The sequence below is a fragment of the Podarcis melisellensis genome (genome assembly GCF_964234715.1).
Source record: "Podarcis melisellensis genome assembly, chromosome: 16".
Classification (NCBI taxonomy): Eukaryota; Metazoa; Chordata; class Lepidosauria; order Squamata; family Lacertidae; genus Podarcis; species Podarcis melisellensis.
Genome location: NC_138533.1, coordinates 11,752,722 through 11,769,083, shown reverse-complemented (window position 1 = coordinate 11,769,083; position 16,362 = coordinate 11,752,722). Strand labels below are relative to the sequence as shown.

The 16,362-nt window shown below is 49.1% G+C and overlaps 1 protein-coding gene across 1 annotated transcript; it reads right to left on the bottom strand.

The window, feature by feature from the left end:
* Nucleotides 1–1,729: 1,729 nt before the first annotated feature.
* TUT1 (terminal uridylyl transferase 1, U6 snRNA-specific) lies at nt 1,730–14,907 on the bottom strand. Its single transcript, XM_081891446.1, has 10 exons — nt 14,754–14,907; nt 12,554–12,744; nt 9,437–9,646; nt 8,758–8,872; nt 8,547–8,677; nt 6,404–6,636; nt 5,440–5,549; nt 4,165–4,287; nt 3,639–3,731; nt 1,730–2,905 (listed from the first exon to the last, which is right to left on the bottom strand). Exons 1-10 carry the CDS (start codon nt 14,836–14,838, stop codon nt 1,857–1,859), a joined length of 2,340 nt encoding a protein of 779 aa, XP_081747572.1. The 5' UTR covers nt 14,839–14,907; the 3' UTR covers nt 1,730–1,856.
* Nucleotides 14,908–16,362: the final 1,455 nt, after the last annotated feature.

The window sequence follows — 16,362 nt, the reverse complement described above, 5'->3', positions numbered from 1 at the left end:
TCAGATGACCTTATTGTCTCTAGGACATATTACGAAAGGGCAGGGCGGGAAAAGGAAAGCGCAAGCGCAATAGAAAAACATCAAGCAAGTGTAAAACAAAGGACGCAGGGATTCCGCATGCGCATTGGCCTCGATCGGCGGGGTGCGGAATTGAATGGAGATGTAATCTCTAGTCTTTCTCCTTCAGGCACTCTCTGGAGCACGTGTAGTACTAGTGATAACGAGAACGGCCCCGAGCATGTGCAGAATTTTATTTCTTCCCCTGCCCGGAGCATGTATACAAAGGATTTCCGAGCAAGTTTGCCATTCCTCCTCTTTTTGGTGTGCTGTTTCGCCCCAAACTCATCATCTGAAAACATTTTGCTTCCCCTGCAAAAATTATTGGGAAGCAAGTCAAAGCTTGCAGCAAGTTTCATACAAGGAAACCCATCTTTTTATCTCCGGTGCAAAGGCAGAACCACACAGCATTATAGCAAAGTAGAAATGTTTATGCAAATATGTTGCTAATGACTGCCAGTCCAATCAGGTAAACTATCAAGAAATTGACCAAGTCAGGACAATTCAGAGTTTTTGAGATTAAACTGCTTATCACACAGTTGTTGGGACAGTGGAAATAGAATCACCATCACAGTTTACTTGCGCAATCACAAATGGAACTGAATTAGATGCAACCCTGAGCCGTTTAAAGCCTGGGACCCCCACCAAAAAGGATCTGGCATTCTACCACTGAAAATCACTAGGAAATGAGTTTGGTCATAAACATGGTGACTTCCACAACTAGAACCTGACATGCTACATAAGTAAGTGTATTGGCTGGCAGTGGGCCAGTGGTGCGAAAGGCCCCAAATGGCCACAACCCAAGGCTCAGTGGGTTCACCGGAACTGCAGTTCTTAATTTGCAGATTGAGTGAACAGTTTGCATAAGGACTTTCAGACAGGACCTCTGTGCTGCTCTTTGACTCTTGCTCCAGGGGAGGAAAGCCGTTTCTACTGAAACAATTGTTAAAATGGAAGGGTCCCTATTTTAGCAGTTTTGATGCCAACCACTTTCCCCTCCCACACCAAGGGGGGAGCATGCCTCAGTGCAGCAAAGGAACCACCAGAGCACACCTTGATTTCCCAATTGTTTCCTTGAAGCTACATATGACATCAGGTAACAGGGACACAGGTGGCGCTGTGGGTTAAACCACAGAGCCTAGGACTAGCCGCTCTGAGGGTCGACGGTTCGAATCCCCGCGATGGGGTGAGCTCCCGTTGCTTGGTCCCTGCTCCTGCCAACCTAGTAGTACAGAAGCACGTCAAAGTGCAAGTAGATAAATAGGTACCGCTCCAGCGGGAAGGTAAATGGCGTTTCCGTGCGCTGCTCTGGTTCGCCAGAAGCGGCTTAGTCATGCTGGCCACATGACCCGGAAGCTGTACACCAGCTCCCTCGGCCAATAAAGCGAGATGAGCGCCGCAACCCCAGAGTCGGCTACGACTGGACCTAATGGTCAGGGGTCCCTTTACCTTTTATGACATCAGGTATGGGGTGGGTGGCCAGGACTTGGGGAAAACAGCTTTGTGGGCCACTAGGGGATGTCTGCTGGGCTAAATTTGGTCTGCAGGCTAGCAGTTCCCCACCCTTGGCTACCAGGCTGTACAGACACAAACAAAGACACAGAGGTTAAATCTGTGCTCCTTGAGTTGTGACTTTGAGGCAGGATAAGAATAAATGAAACAAAGAATGAGAGACGTGGGAAAGGGTTTTGGCCATGTTTTCATATTCACATTGGCAGTAAGAAAAATATGCAAAAATAAATAAACACAAATCTGTAACTTTTCACAAATACATAGCTTGATGCCCTCTCTCGGGGGACTCAGGCCTTGCTAACCAGGTGTTGCTCCACCATTTGGGGCAAAAAACCTTGCAGGAAGTGGAAGAACTCCTGGAAGACGGACGCTTGCTCAGGGTCTGTCGAGAATCTCAGGCTGATGCGTGTGTCTTGATCGCGGGAGGTGCCACCCCTGCTGACCTGGGCACAAACTGTGAACTGGAAGAGAGGGTCTGTGGGCCTTGCTTCACACTCCTGCTGGGAAATGGCCTCGGACACCTTTGCTTCCAGCTCCAAGGAGTTGGCCTTTTGGTGCTGGGGATCAGGCTCTGGCCCCTGGAGCTGCCGCCGGATGCGTCGACGGCCCAGCCACACGCGATGCCAGACGGCGCAGTTCCAGGTCATGCTCTCCTCACCAGGGAGCAAATCATCAACTCGCAGCCTTTTGGCAGGCAGAGAGACATTGCTCCCTCCCTCGTCTAGAGGACGCTTGGAGCCTACCGACAGCTGCTGAGTCTTTGCTTCTAATTCCTCCTCTTCCTGTTTCACCTCAGAGACTTCCTGCTTCTCCCCAAGCCCCTTCCCCACCTCCACACAGCTACATTTGAGCACGTCCCTTAAGACGAAGGCTACGCTAGCACAGACCTTCTGGAACCAAAGTAGATGGAAGTCCCTGGCCTGGCCAAGAAGCTCATGGGCTTGAGTGGGCGGCACCGCCATTGTTAGGGGAAGGCCAATGACAAGGCTCTCAGCAACCGGAGCTTCGGTGGCGCCCGGCTGAAACAGGCGGACGAGCCCCCAGATCTTGCCTTTGCTGGACTTGCGCTGGTACTGCAGGCTACGGCAGTACTTGGCTGCGTTGCAACAGCAGCGCTGGAACCGCAGCGCCGTCTTCTCGTTGACGTTGGCGGCGACGTTGTGGCTCTGCTCAAAGGGGTCCTGGAGGTTGAAGGGCCCCAGCTTGAGCTTGCTGCCCGCTTCAGAGGAGGACAGGAAGCTGGGCAGAGGCAGCGGGCGGCCCTCCCACAGCGAGATCACGCAGCCAGCGAAGTCGTAGTCCTCGAAGACGCGGAAGAACTCGGACAGGAGAGAGCCTGGAAAGTAAGAGGCCGGCAGCCAGTGAGCCATGGAGATGCGAGGGAGGTTTTGCACAAAGTACTACCAACAGCATTTCAGTGCTTCCATCACATAGGAAGCTCCCTGATACTAAGTCAAACCACTGGTCCCTCTTGCACCAGTCTTGTCTACGCTGACAGGCAGCAGTCAGTTTCAAAGCAGGGAATCTCATCCCAGCTCTACCAGGAAGCTTTCTCCAGTCCTACCTGGAGATGCCTGGGATTCAAACGCAGTCAACGCAGGTGCTTCACCACCAAGCTGCTCCCCTTCACCTAAAAATGTTTCCAAATAGGTGTTTCCCAAACTTGGGTCTCCAGCTGCTTGTGGACTACAACTCCCATCATCCCTCACCACTGGTCTTGCTATCTAGGGATGATGGGAGTTGTAGTCCAAAAACAGCTGGAGACCCAAGTTTGGGAACCACTGTTCTAAATAAAGTGAAGATTTAAAAAGGGAGGTGCCTTATGCAGAGGCAGACCACCCGTTTAACTCAGTCCTGTCCACACGGACTGGCAGCAGGACTTTAGGGCACAAGACATTCCCAGCCCAACCTGGAGATTGAAGGGGGGGGGGGCTTCTTCTGCATGTAAAGCAGATACTGTCCCACTGACAGTATGGCCAATGTCCTAGACTCCCATCTGCACATTTAAAGGGGAATAACAGGAAAGTTTGCACTTTAATCTGGGTTTTAACCTCCTGAGAGCAACTCACAAAGATCTTCCTTGTTCCCGCTGGGCTCCAGCCGCGCAGAATCCTTGGGGAAGCTACAGTCCCAGCCATCCACCACAGTGTGTTCCTCTTCCACTAGGGAGCAGAGGAGAGTGAGAACGCTCTTTCCAGAAGCAATGCCAGAAATATCACATTTGTGGGTGTGTATTCATTAATCTTTAGGTTTATTCATCTTTTACATTTCAAAAGACGAACAACAAAATGAACCCTGAACCTTCCCCTCCCCAGGTAAGTGTCTTTCAGCATCAAATGAATCGCTGTCCTCATTTCAGGTGATCTCACCAGGACAGACAGGTCCAAAGACATCTGTGTGTAGCCAGCGGCTGCAGGGACTGGGAATATCACTCAATATTTGCACCTCGCTTTTCCTCCCACAAGGAAGCCCAAAGGGGGTGTTAACAATTTGTACAACATAAATAACGACGAGGGCAAAACCAGGATCTAGCTAAGCGATAAATAAAGCTGTTCAGAACCCCAGCTTGCTTTTTTGGGGTGGGAGGGTAGGTACCTGAGAGTTCCTTCAAGTGGGCGACCGTAGGTAGGATGGGTGGGGTGCGTGTCTGCAGGAAGAAAAGCACCAGCAGGGTCAGGGCATAGTTATTGAGGAGGGGGCCTCCGCCAAATGGGTTCCCTGTCAGAAAGGAAAGGAGGAAGCTGTTAAGTGGAAACATCCCACTGCCACCAGACCCCTCCCTCCCTGGGCCACAGCCTGCAGAATTCAAAGCTTTATCGCAGGGATCACCAACATGGTGCCCTTGGTCGCCAGAAACCCTCATGGTACCTACAAAAGGTCTCAGTAAATATACCTCTAAAAACCCAAAGTGCACAGTAGACATTTGCTCTTCTGGTTCAGTTCCTGTTTGCACTGGTTCAGCCAATCAACAGTGAACACGCCCCCTTAAACATACCTACATTTGATTGGCTCCTACCTCTCCCCTCCATTCTGAACAGGGGACAGATGCAGTGAGGGAGTGACTGGCACAGGCTCCCTTTCCTCACTGATGGGGTGGCTGGTTGTGGGGAGGCAGGGAATGCCCACATTATTTTGTAGGCCATCTCTCAGTCTGCTCTTTTAGATGTGGTGGCCATTCCATGTTAGGCTAGACCCTCCATGGCAGCCATTTTGTAGCCGACACCCATGGCACATTTTTGTAGCTCCAAATGACGGCGATGATTAAATTTATTACCTGCCCTTCGCTAGCAGGTTACAACAATTTAAAATTCAGTATTTAAATGAACTGCAGTCAAAGGAATAAGATAAAGATAAAGGGACCCCTGACTATTAGGTCCAGTCGTGACTGACTCTGGGGTTGCGGCGCTCATCTCGCTTTATTGGCCGAGGGAGCTGGCGTACAGCTTCTGGGTCATGTGGCCAGCAGGACTAAGCCGCTTCTGGCGAACCAGAACAGCGCACGGAAACGTCGTTTACCTTCCCGCCAGAGCGGTACCTATTTATCTACTTGCACTTTGACGTGCTTTCGAACTGCTAGGTTGGCAGGAGCAGGGACCGAGCAACAGGAGCTCACCCTGTCGCGGGGATTCGAACCTTCAAAGGAATAAAGGGGGTCCTAAAAACGTACATCTCAGGTGTTTACACTGATGGGTGACAACCCTCCAGGGACCCAAGCAAGGAGTCTCTCCAAGCCCAAGCTAAAGAAGCTGAAGACTGAACTAAAGACCTTCTGCCTGCAAAGCAGATGCTCTACCACTGAGTTGCTATGGGCTGCACTCTCCATTCACAAGTTCTGTTGAGTCCCCTCCCCCCCTTGTTTCTCCACTTTACCTGCCAGCGCCTGCTGCTTTGCCCAATAGCGCACTACATAGATCAAAGGCCGCACTCGCTCGTCCATCTCGGTGCAAAGCTGCAGGAAGCGGGTGTTGCAGATGGCCAGCCTACCATGGAGAGAGAATCCAGAGAAGAGGACAGTAAGTCAGGACCCTGACACAACGAGGCAGCTCCCCTGCGCCCCCTGAGCATACAGCTAAAATTGAAGTGGGAAAAATGTCTCATTTGCAACATCAGACTCATTTTGAAAATATCAAGCACCAAAATGAAAGAGGAAATCAATTCCTAAGAAACGATTCCCTGAGACCTCGTGTACTTAAATGGTTGTGTTCGTAGTGCCACCACTGGGGGCTGCCTGACTGGCACTGACCTGTGACATGACCTTCTCAGTGGTGGCTCCCTGACTGTGCAATGTCCTCCCCAGCATTGTGTGCCTGTCTCCATCATTCTTAACTTTTATGAGGAATCTGAAAATGTTCCTGTTTATCAAGGCATTTGGTGGCTGAAGAATACTGTTCCTGGAAACCTTCAGATCATTGGAAGAAAGTCTATGTTTTACATTGTAATTGTGTTTTAGAACATTTTATCTGTAACTAGTTTCAGTATGTTTTAATGTATTGTAGAATGCATTTGCTTTATTTTTGGTTTTTAAATCGTCTAACTTTTTGCCGTCCTGGGCTCCTTAGGAGGAAAGGCAGGCTATAAATTCAATAAATTAATAAAATGGAAAGAACCTTTGGCCCTCCAGATGTTGCAAAACAAAAACTCCCCTTAGCCCTAGCAAGCATGGGCAACAGCCAGGGGTGATGGGAGTTGTGATTCAGCAACATCCAGGAGGGCCAAAGGTGTAATGCAACAATGCGAAATTTAGTAAAGGGATTCTCTCTCTCTCTCTCTCACTCTCTCACACACACACACCCACACACCCACACACACACACACACACACAGAGCCCCCGTACTTGTTGTTTATGGAGATGTCACCACGCAGGCCCGACTCCTTGTGCCAAAACTTGACAACCGGCCGACGGGCAGTCAGCACAGCCTGGACGTTGTGGACTCCCGGAACGCACTTCCGCATCACGGCGGCAACCAACTCCAGCACTTCAGGCACTGTGGCGGAAGCCAAGTCAATATCGCTCAGGATCGAGTCCTCCGAGCACGAGTCCAGCTCCACGCTGGCTCCGTCCTCAGCCTGGAGGAGAAGGTGCATTTGGAACAAGCTGTTTTTATCCTGAATCAGAGTGTTTCTCTGTCTGGCCCAGTGCTGACTACTCTGACTGGCAGCATCTCTCCTGGGTTTCAGATCTCTCGCAGCACTTCATGTAGATTCCAGTGCAGACCTCTTCTCAGTGTAGGAATCTGCCTTATACCAGGTTGGAACAACGGGACGTCTAACTGTGCACTGTCCAAGTGGCAGCAGGTTTCAGACAGGCTATCTTTCCCAGCCTTGCCTGGAAATGCTGGGGATTGAACCTGGCACCTGCACGCTACAATTCCCAGAGTTCCCCGAGAGGAGGGACTGATTGTTAAACCGCTCTAGAAACTGCAGCTCTGTGGGGGTGGAATGGGGTATGTGTCTCCTAACCACTCTCAGCACTCTTAACAAACTACCCAGGATTCTTTGGGGGAAAACTATGACTGTTTAAAAGTAGGAGGATACTGCTTTAAATGTACAGTGGACATGAGGCCTAAAACAAGGGTGGAGAGAATGGAGACCTCTAGGCATCGCTAACTGGCCACTCCGCCTTCTCCAGCCCTGCTCCACACCCTCCTCGAGTGCTTTTCCTTGGCTGGAATCTGTCAGTGAACAGGAAGCATGCGTCTAGGTTACCAGGATGGGGGGCGGAGAGAATTTTGTGCATGTAGCAACCTCTGACTTGTGAGTGCCTGCTGTACAAAGGCAAGAGAGTCACATACATTGGTCCACCCATTTTTGCATGCGGCTCCTTGGAAGCTGTGAGAGCTAGTGCTCATTAGGACCGGCAGGGTGGGAAGAGAGGAAAACCAGCAGTAGGGGAAACCACAGCCAAGGATAGATGGAACCAAGAAGATCTGCTCTTGTCTCCATCCTCCTCCCTACAGCATTCTACAAATGCAACACTTAGACTAGGTGCCACCTCCTAGACTGGTTGGAAGGAAGTGGGTTGTGGCAAGAGTATCATTAGCCCAGAAATGGAAACAAGAAGAAATTCCGACAAAAGAAGAATGGCAGACGAAATTAATGGACTATGCAGAATGACAGGAAGGATTCGAAACCTGCGGGACCAGAGATTTTCAGAAGATTGGAAGAAGTAGATGAATTATTTGAAGAGCAACTGTAATCAACAAATTACGCTAGTAGGACTAGAAGAAGTTTTGTAAGGAGAAATATACGAAGTGTTACAAAGTAGAAAAAAGATAAGAGATATTGGTTATGAGTTTGAAATGTAATAGGGAAGATAAGAAATGCATACTGAGAGATCAGATTGGAAAATTTTCAGACGGGATTGATGGAAGTCAAAAATTTGAATAAGATGTAGAAGTATGTTTAATTACTGTTGAAAATGATATAAAAAAACTAATAATATATATATATATATATATATATATTTAGAAAAGGAAGTAAGGAAGTGGGTAAGCAGGGGCCAGCTGAGGACATGCCCTTATGGACTCCACTGATTCAGCTTAAAGCAACTTCCTATGCCATTGACCTCTGGAATTCTGAAATACACTGCCTCTGGACAGGGATGTTCCATTTGACATCATGGTGGTGAACAGTCAACTAACCTCAACTCCATCAATTTGACAAGGTAGCAGCCATCACCCTCGGCTCGTGGCAGCCAGATCCATGTAAGAATAACAGCAGCTACAACTAGGGCTGCTGATTAATGGAGGACGGCATCACTACTGCACCAGAAGCGGGAAATCTTTTTCAGTCTCAGGGCCAGATTCCTTTTTGGGCAGGCTTCCAAGGCCCACATGCCATGACCCACTGCCTGAAAGGTTGCCTAGCTGGAAAGGCGGCTGTCAGACTGAAAGGGTTTCCCACTCCTAGTCTAAGACAGACTGAAGGAGACATTTGTAACTCCGTCTGCTGTTAATGTCCTCTGCTCTGGGTCTCACCTGTGGCCCGCTAGGTCGCTTGGCAGAGGCCTGGAAGTTTTTTGTCTTCTCGAGGTCCAGGAACAAATCCAGGTCACAGCCAGAGACATCGAAGCCATTCACCGAGGAACCAAAGGGGAGAACAGCAGAACCTGGGCATGGAGAGGGGGGTGAAAGGTCAAATGAAGATCCAAGGTTGGACTATCAGCAGAGGTCCAGGGCAGCAGCTTACCGGGGAAAAACTCCAGGAACACCTCCTGGAAGAGAGTGACCAGCAAGTCCCGCAGGCGTCGTTCGCTCTCGGAGAACTCAAAGAGCTGCACCATCAAAGACATCTGGGCATCCACCTAGAAACATAGGAACAAAGGAAGCTGCCTTATACCCAAGTCAGACTATTGGGGTCGTCTAGGCCTGTAGTGTCTACACTGACTGGCAGCAGCTGTTCAGGATTTCAGACAGGATTCTGATTGCAGGTGCCTGGGCTTGAATTTGGAACTTCCTGCATACTCCACCACAGAGCTATGGTTTCTGCCCTAAAAACAAATGAATATTCCAGTCCCCATGATCCTAACTGAACAGCTGGTTTAAAAAGGAGCACAGGAAATTGCCTCCATACAGAATCAGACCATTACATCCATCTAGCTCTCTACTGTCTGCACTGGCTGGCAGCTCTGCAGACATGCCAGGGATTGAACCTGGGACCTTCTGCACACAAAGCAAATACTCTGCTGATGAGCTACAGCCCTTTGCCCACCTGCAGGCAGGAGACCAATAGCAAGGCTTTGGGTTTAATCCTTTTAAAGCTGTTGCTAGTCCTATCAAGCAACCACATCCGTTCAGTCTCCTCCAGCACTTGGGATCAGAAATAAGTTACAGACAGGGCAAGAAAAAAAACACCAGAGTTCACTCACATTGTCAGCTTGGCACAACTTTTGTGCCAGTTTCTCGGGGCTCAGCTGTCCTTGTCTGGCTGACCCCTGCTTCCTGGGGGGCGTGTATTTGAAGTCCTTCTTCTCTCGAGGCTTGACACGCAGCTTCTGACCCCCCAGGCTGTGCTGGGGCTGTGCCAATACTTTCTCCAGCACTGTCTCATTCTGTAGCTCCACAATCGCATAGACTCCCTAGCAGCGCGTGAGGCAAGAGAAAAGAAAAGAATGTCAGTTTCTGGGTCATCTCACAATCCTCCTGCCCTGTCTAGAAAAAGGAAGCTACAATGCATGCTCAGCCTTAATAGATTAATGTCTAATTTATTAGGATGAAGAAGCACTTGAAATGCATGATGAAGGCTTTCTGACTTAACAAATAACGTATTTTCCCCTCTATAGGATGCACTTTTCCCCCTCCAAAAATGAAGGGGAAATGTGTGTGCATCCTATGGAGCAAATGCAGGCTTTCACTGAAGCCTGGAGAGCGAGAGGGGTCGGTGCGCACCGACCCCTCTCGCTCTCCAGGCTTCGGGCAGATATCCGCAAGCCTGGGGAGCCCGGCGGGAGTTCCCGCTGGGCTCCCCAGGCTTGTGGATAGCAGCCTCCAAACCCGACCTGATGTGGAGGCTGGCGGTGGGGAAAGCAGCGCTTCTCCCCACCGCCAGCCCCACAAGCTCGGGGGACAGAGGGGAGGCGAAGCGCCGCCTTCCCGCTGTTCCCTGACCTGGTTTGGAGGTTGGCAGTGGGGAGAAGCGCTGCTTTCCCCGCCGCTAGCCCCACAAGCTGGGGGGACAGCGGGGAGGTGGAGCGCCGCCTTCCCGCTGTTCCCCGACCTGGTCTTTGGGGCTGGCAGTGGGGGAAAGCAGCGCTCCCCACCCCCGCCAGACCCAAAGAGCAGGTCGAAAGGAACCCAAAGCCTCCAGAGCCCAGCAGGAACTCCCGCTGGGCTCCGGAGGCTTCGGGTGAACGCACCTTGAACACACAGAACGCACCTTGACTTAGGGGGGGGAACAAGAAAATATTTTTTTTTCTCCTGTTCTCCCCCTCCTATGGTCCGGTGCATCCTATGGTCCGGTGCGTCCAATAGAGCAAAAATGCAGTAATTCTTCCTCCAGCTAGGTGGTCCAGAGGGCAGGAAATATTTCTGTGTATTGTCCTCCGACAAAAATGTCAGGGCAGTGTACAGCAATATAAAAACATTTCTAAAAGACCATTACAAGCAGAATAGAATGATCATTAAAATGACTGTGATCAACTCCCTAGGCCTGCTGCAGTTGGATTTTCCCCAATGGAATGTTATTTAGAAAACATGCAACCCACTCCTACGCGTGTTTACTCAGAAGTCCCACTGTGCTCAATGGAATTTACTGCCAATAAAGCTGCATGTGAAAAGCTTTTGAAGGTTAAGCCTCTTTAAGTCTTGGGAACAAAGGAGCTGGGAAATATTCAGGAAAGGGCAACCAAAATGGTCAAGAGGAGAGAGCAACTCCCCTGTGATAAAAGGTTCCAGCATTTGGGGTTTTGTAGTTTCCAGAAAAAAGCAGGCAAGAGGTGAGGTGACAGAGGTGGAAAAAATTAGGCACGGCATGGAGAAAGTGGACAGAGAAAGGTTGTTCTCCCTCTCTCTTGGGAACATCCAATTAAGCTGAATATTAGAACATTCAGGACAGATAAAAGAAAGTTCTTCTTCACACAGTGCATTGTTCAGCTATGGAACTTGACCCCAAAGTACATTAGCAGGATTTTAGAAATACAGTGGTACCTCTGGATGCGAATGGGATCCATTCCGGAGCCCCATTCGCATCCTGAAGCGAACGCAACCCGCAACTGTGCGGGTCTCGATTTGCCGCTTCCGCGCATGACATCATTTTGAGCGTCTGCGCATGCGGCGAAACCCAGAAGTAACGCGCTCCTTTACTTCCAGGTCGCCGCGGAGCGCAGCCCAAAAACGCTCAACCTGAGGTATAACCGTACTTGTGATGACATTATGAATAGACAATAAGTAATTTCAATGATTTTTCAATATAAAATGGAGATGTGGTATGATGCTAAACAATAGAACCAGGGAAGGGACTAAGGGAAAGTCAACTTTTTTCTTTTCATGTTTGATTATGAAGATGTATTGTTGTTGTTTTTTATCTCTGTTATTTTTGGAAAATTAATAAAATATTTAAGAAATGATTATCAGCTGCTGGAAAGCACAGGAGGGCAGAGGGCTCTTGTGCTCAGGCCTTGCTTGCATGCTATCCAGAGGCATCTGGTGGGCCACTGTGTGAACAGGATGCTGGACTAGATAGGCCACTGGCCTGATCCAGCAGGCTCTCCTTATGTTCTTAAGGTAAAGATAATGGGACCCCTGGCCATTAGGTCCAGTCGTGGCCGACTCTGGGGTTGCGGCGCTCATCTCACTTTACTGGCCAAGGGAGCCGGCGTACAGCTTCTGGATCATGGCGAACCAGAGCAGCGCACAGAAACGCCATTTACCTTCCCGCCGGAGTGGTACCTATTTATCTACTTGCACTTTGACGTGCTTTCGAACTGCTAGGTTAGCAGGAGCAGGGACCGAGCAATGGGAGCTCACCCCATCGCAGGGATTCAGACCGCCGACCTTCTGATCGGCAAGTCCTAGGCTCTGTGGTTTAACCCACAGCACCACCCGCGTCCCCCTTACGTTCTTATCTGTCTCATAAAGTTTATTTTCCTGCTCCCCTGCAAAGCTTATTCAACGGAGTGTGTTAAATATTGAAAGTGGTAGGAACCCAAAAGTAAAGTTAATACACTCTTGGATGGTATCATTCTCTGTGAAATGAACTGAAGGGAGAACTGAAACCATTTTAATATAGTGCTTTATGTCTCTTGCTGTATGTGCTCTTTCTTTTGTTCAGTGGCAAAGTATCTGCTTGGCATGCAAAGACCCCGGTTCAATCCCCAGCATCTCCAGGTAGGAATGAGAAATAATCCCCCTGAAGCCCTGGAGAGCTGCTGCCCATCAGAGTAAACAATACTGAGCTAGATGGACCCCCTGGTTCAGTTTAAGGCAGCTTCCTATCTTCCCAAGAAGCAGCTATCAAGGTTTTACTAATTTGATGCCAAAGGCTATACCTTATCCTTGTCCATTACCACATTGGCCACCTCCCCGTAGGCCTGGAAATAATCACTCAGCTCAGAGGCTGGTGTCCCCTTCCGAAAACCACTGACAAACACACTGCGAAGCTCTTGGGCCTGCCGGACAGTGCGGAGGTTTTCCAAGCGCTGGTGTTTCTTCCCACGAAGGTGGTCATCCAGGCTGGGCTCTGCAGCAGAAAAACCAAGGCTTTTGTTTGCTTATTTTAATCAGCCTTGACCCCAGAGCAGTTTACATCAATAAACATTTAAAAGCAATATGATGCAAACCAAGTATAATAAAAACAGTTCCAGAACTCCAACACACTTACACAGAACTCCAAAGATATATTGGTTTTAGAATGATTTTTGTAGTGATATATTTGCCACCCTGGGCTCCTTTGGGAGGAAGTTACAAGTTGGATACAAGTTGAATAAATAAATGGTAATAATATAAAAGTATTTACATTCCGCCATCTGATGTAAACTATCAAGGCAGTCTACTATGATATATACAATACAAATACAGCAAAACATAAAATGCCATTAACACGCAAAATCATTGTTAAAATGCCTGTCTACTCTAAAAACTGAATAGGCTTATCAACATAAAAATAAGTCTTCAAGAGGTGTTTGAAAGTCAAAAGTGAGCGTGCCTGCCAAATCTCTGCCGGAGTTTTCCTTCACATGGGACCAGCAACACTAAATGGCTGATTTTTAGCTGAGGTCAGTCAGGCCTCTGTTACACAGGGCACCATTACAATGCTCCTGTGGGATTATCTCAATGATCGAGCTGAGATATAAGGCTCAGGGGGCCATTAAAGTAACTCGCCACTTAAAGTAACCTGAAACCTTCACTTTCAAATGAATCTGTTAACAAAACACACACACACAAATAAAAATCGTTAACATCCATATGAAGCTGGGTGAAATCAGGGGATTTGGAGTTGGATAGCACCAATATGCAGATGTCACCCAAAACATCAAAATGACACACCTGACATAAAAATCAGGTAAAAGCCATTTTGAACCGGTGTCTGGTCACTGTAGTAGGCTTCACAAGGGCATTTCCCCAAAAACTACAGCCCACCTACCCTACGTCTGATGTCTTATGTGGCATCAGGTGTGAGGGAGGCAAAGGGGTGGTCTTCCATCACTTTGAAATCTGTTTATAAGCTGTTTACATTGCAAAAATAAGGATTTACAGTATTTATATAAGGCACACTTGGTGCCTTCATTACATATTTTTAGGTGCCAGGTGAAAACATTCCTCTTCAACCAGGCCTCTGAGTGATACAACAATATATGACATTTAAATGTGCAGGGGGGTTGTTGTTCTGCTATTATATTACTATGTTTTTATGTTGTAAACTGCCATGTGATCTTCAGATGAAAGACAGTATATAAATTTAATAAATAAGAACATATCAATAGTCTTCCCCATCACTCAAAATGGGGATAATGCTTTTCAATAACTGATTAAGGACAAATTTGGAACGCCATGAGCGCTTTTGCCTCCCTGTTTTCTAGATGTCAACAGCTTGGAAAGTGTATACAGAGGAATATGAAACTGATTTAAACTGCATGGGGCCCTTTTGCAAAACCACTGTTCCATGTGCCTACTAAAGGGGGGAAAGTCAACTCAGCTGCTCTTGCAGAAGAAAAAATATACATATATATTCATTGCTTAAGAACACAAGGAAAGCAGTTTCTTTCCATGGTTTAGGACTCTTGTACGTTAGCTGCTGTTCGTAAGTAGGGCAAGATTGCCTCAAGTGTGTAACTTTACTTCTCAGGAGGCTCCTAAAAACCCTGCAACAGGCGAAGTTTTCCTTCATCACAACTTCCTCATATCACCAAAACCTTCACTTCAGCTGAAAAGTTTTGAAATATACAGGAATTTCGCAAGGGGTGGGGAGAAGAGGAACCCGGCAGCAGGGGCTGAGCAACTGCAGCCCTTCAGACGTTGCTGGGCTCTTAATTCCCATCAGCGCTGGCCAAGATATGGGAGCCTGAAGGGCCATCGATTCCCCATCTCTGCCCTCCTGAGACAGAACACTTAACTCGAGTCCAAGTTCAGCCTTGGAAGCATTTGAGCAAGAGAGAAGAGAGTGCCTCTGGCCACGTGCAGAGTACCAGACCGAGTTCTCTTGTACACCCGCAGCACAGGCCCCGCCTCCCGACCTGCGGCCCCACTCACTATTGGCCACCGCCACATGGCAGAGGCGACACCGAAAGCCCCCGCGGGGCAGAGACTCCACATCTCCCAGCCCCGAATCCGCCATTCCGGCGCTCGCCACTCCCACCGCCAGCGGCCGGTTCTTCCAATAAATAGGTCCCCGGCGGTTCCCAGGCTTGGCTCCGCAACTTCCGCCGGAAGAGCTCGGGTGTTACACGCTACTTCCCCAGCTCTGTGGTTCCGCCGGTCTAGGCGCAGTTCTCTCTTCCTCCACGCGCCGTCGTTGCTCCTAGGGGTGCAGGGCAATTCGCTTGGAGAATCAACTTCCGGTTGCGATTCGGCGGTCGCCATATGCGTGGTAGAAGCCGCATGTCGCGTTACCGAGTTTATTCCTGCCAAAGGGATAGGGAAAAATCCCTCCACCAATACGACTGTGGTTCTCCCATCTCGCCCAAAAAGGACGGAAGGAGGGACCGCCTCGCCTACAGCTAAGATGGTGGAGGCGAATTTCTTCCATTGAGCTCTTCCATTTCTGCACCTACATAGCCCCCACAAAACTACCTCATATTAGATTCCTTACACATGTTATTCCCCTTCACATATTTGTGTATGTATTGCTAAGAGTTTTGGCAGGGTAAATTGTATGCCTGAGCGCCATTCTAACTTCTGGATCCAGCAGGGCTTCAATTCCAGGAATAGCCAGGCTAGCTTCCAGGTGAGGCAATAGCCTTCTAAGTGTGGGCCATTAAGGTAACAAAGGAAGTAGCTCTGTGCCAGACACAAATGGGTGGGACCCCCCACTCCAACATATCTCTGTCCTGGGAAGCAAGCATTTTCACAGTGCAATGACATTCCAAGCAAGCAAAAACGCCCAAGGAGGGTGCAGAGCAGGAGCTACTGAGGCTGGGGAAGGTTTGAGACATCCCAAGGTGTACCTAGAGAAGTCCTTGGGTTCCCCCATCCTGGGCTACAAAGTAGCTGTGGTGCAGAAGGATAGTTAAAATAGGTATTGCCAGTTGGTCAGTAAAGGGTGATATGAAAGGTACCAACAGTGTATTGTGAGAAATTGCCCAGTTAAAAAATGTTTTGAATAGTTGGCTGTTACCTGCTACCTGTGGGAACGCGGGTGGCACTGTGGTCTAAACCACAGAGCCTAGAGCTTGCCGATCAGAAGGTCGGCGGTTCGAATCCCCGCGACGGAGTGAGCTCCCGTTGCTCGGTCCCTGCTCCTGCCCACCTAGCAGTTCGAAAGCACGTCCAAGTGCAAGTAGATAAATAGGTACCATCTGGCAGGAAGGTAAACGGTGTTTCTGTGCGCTGCTCTGGTTCGCCAGAAGCAGCTGTCATGCTGGCCACATGACCCAGAAGCTGTCTGCAGACAAACGCTGGCTCCCTCGGCCTATAGCGCGAGATGAGCGCGCAACCCCTGAGTCGTCCGCGACTGGACCTAACGGTCAGAGGCACCTGTACCTTTTTACCTGCTACCTGCAGGCCTCTGGCATTGCTTGCTCATGGGTAATAGTTGGTGGTTCCTTTTACAGAAGTTGCGGAGGCCCGGATTTCATAGTGGGGCAGCTCTTTTGGGAAAGGGGCCATACCCTTTATAGGTTCCCGGCATTTAAAACGACTT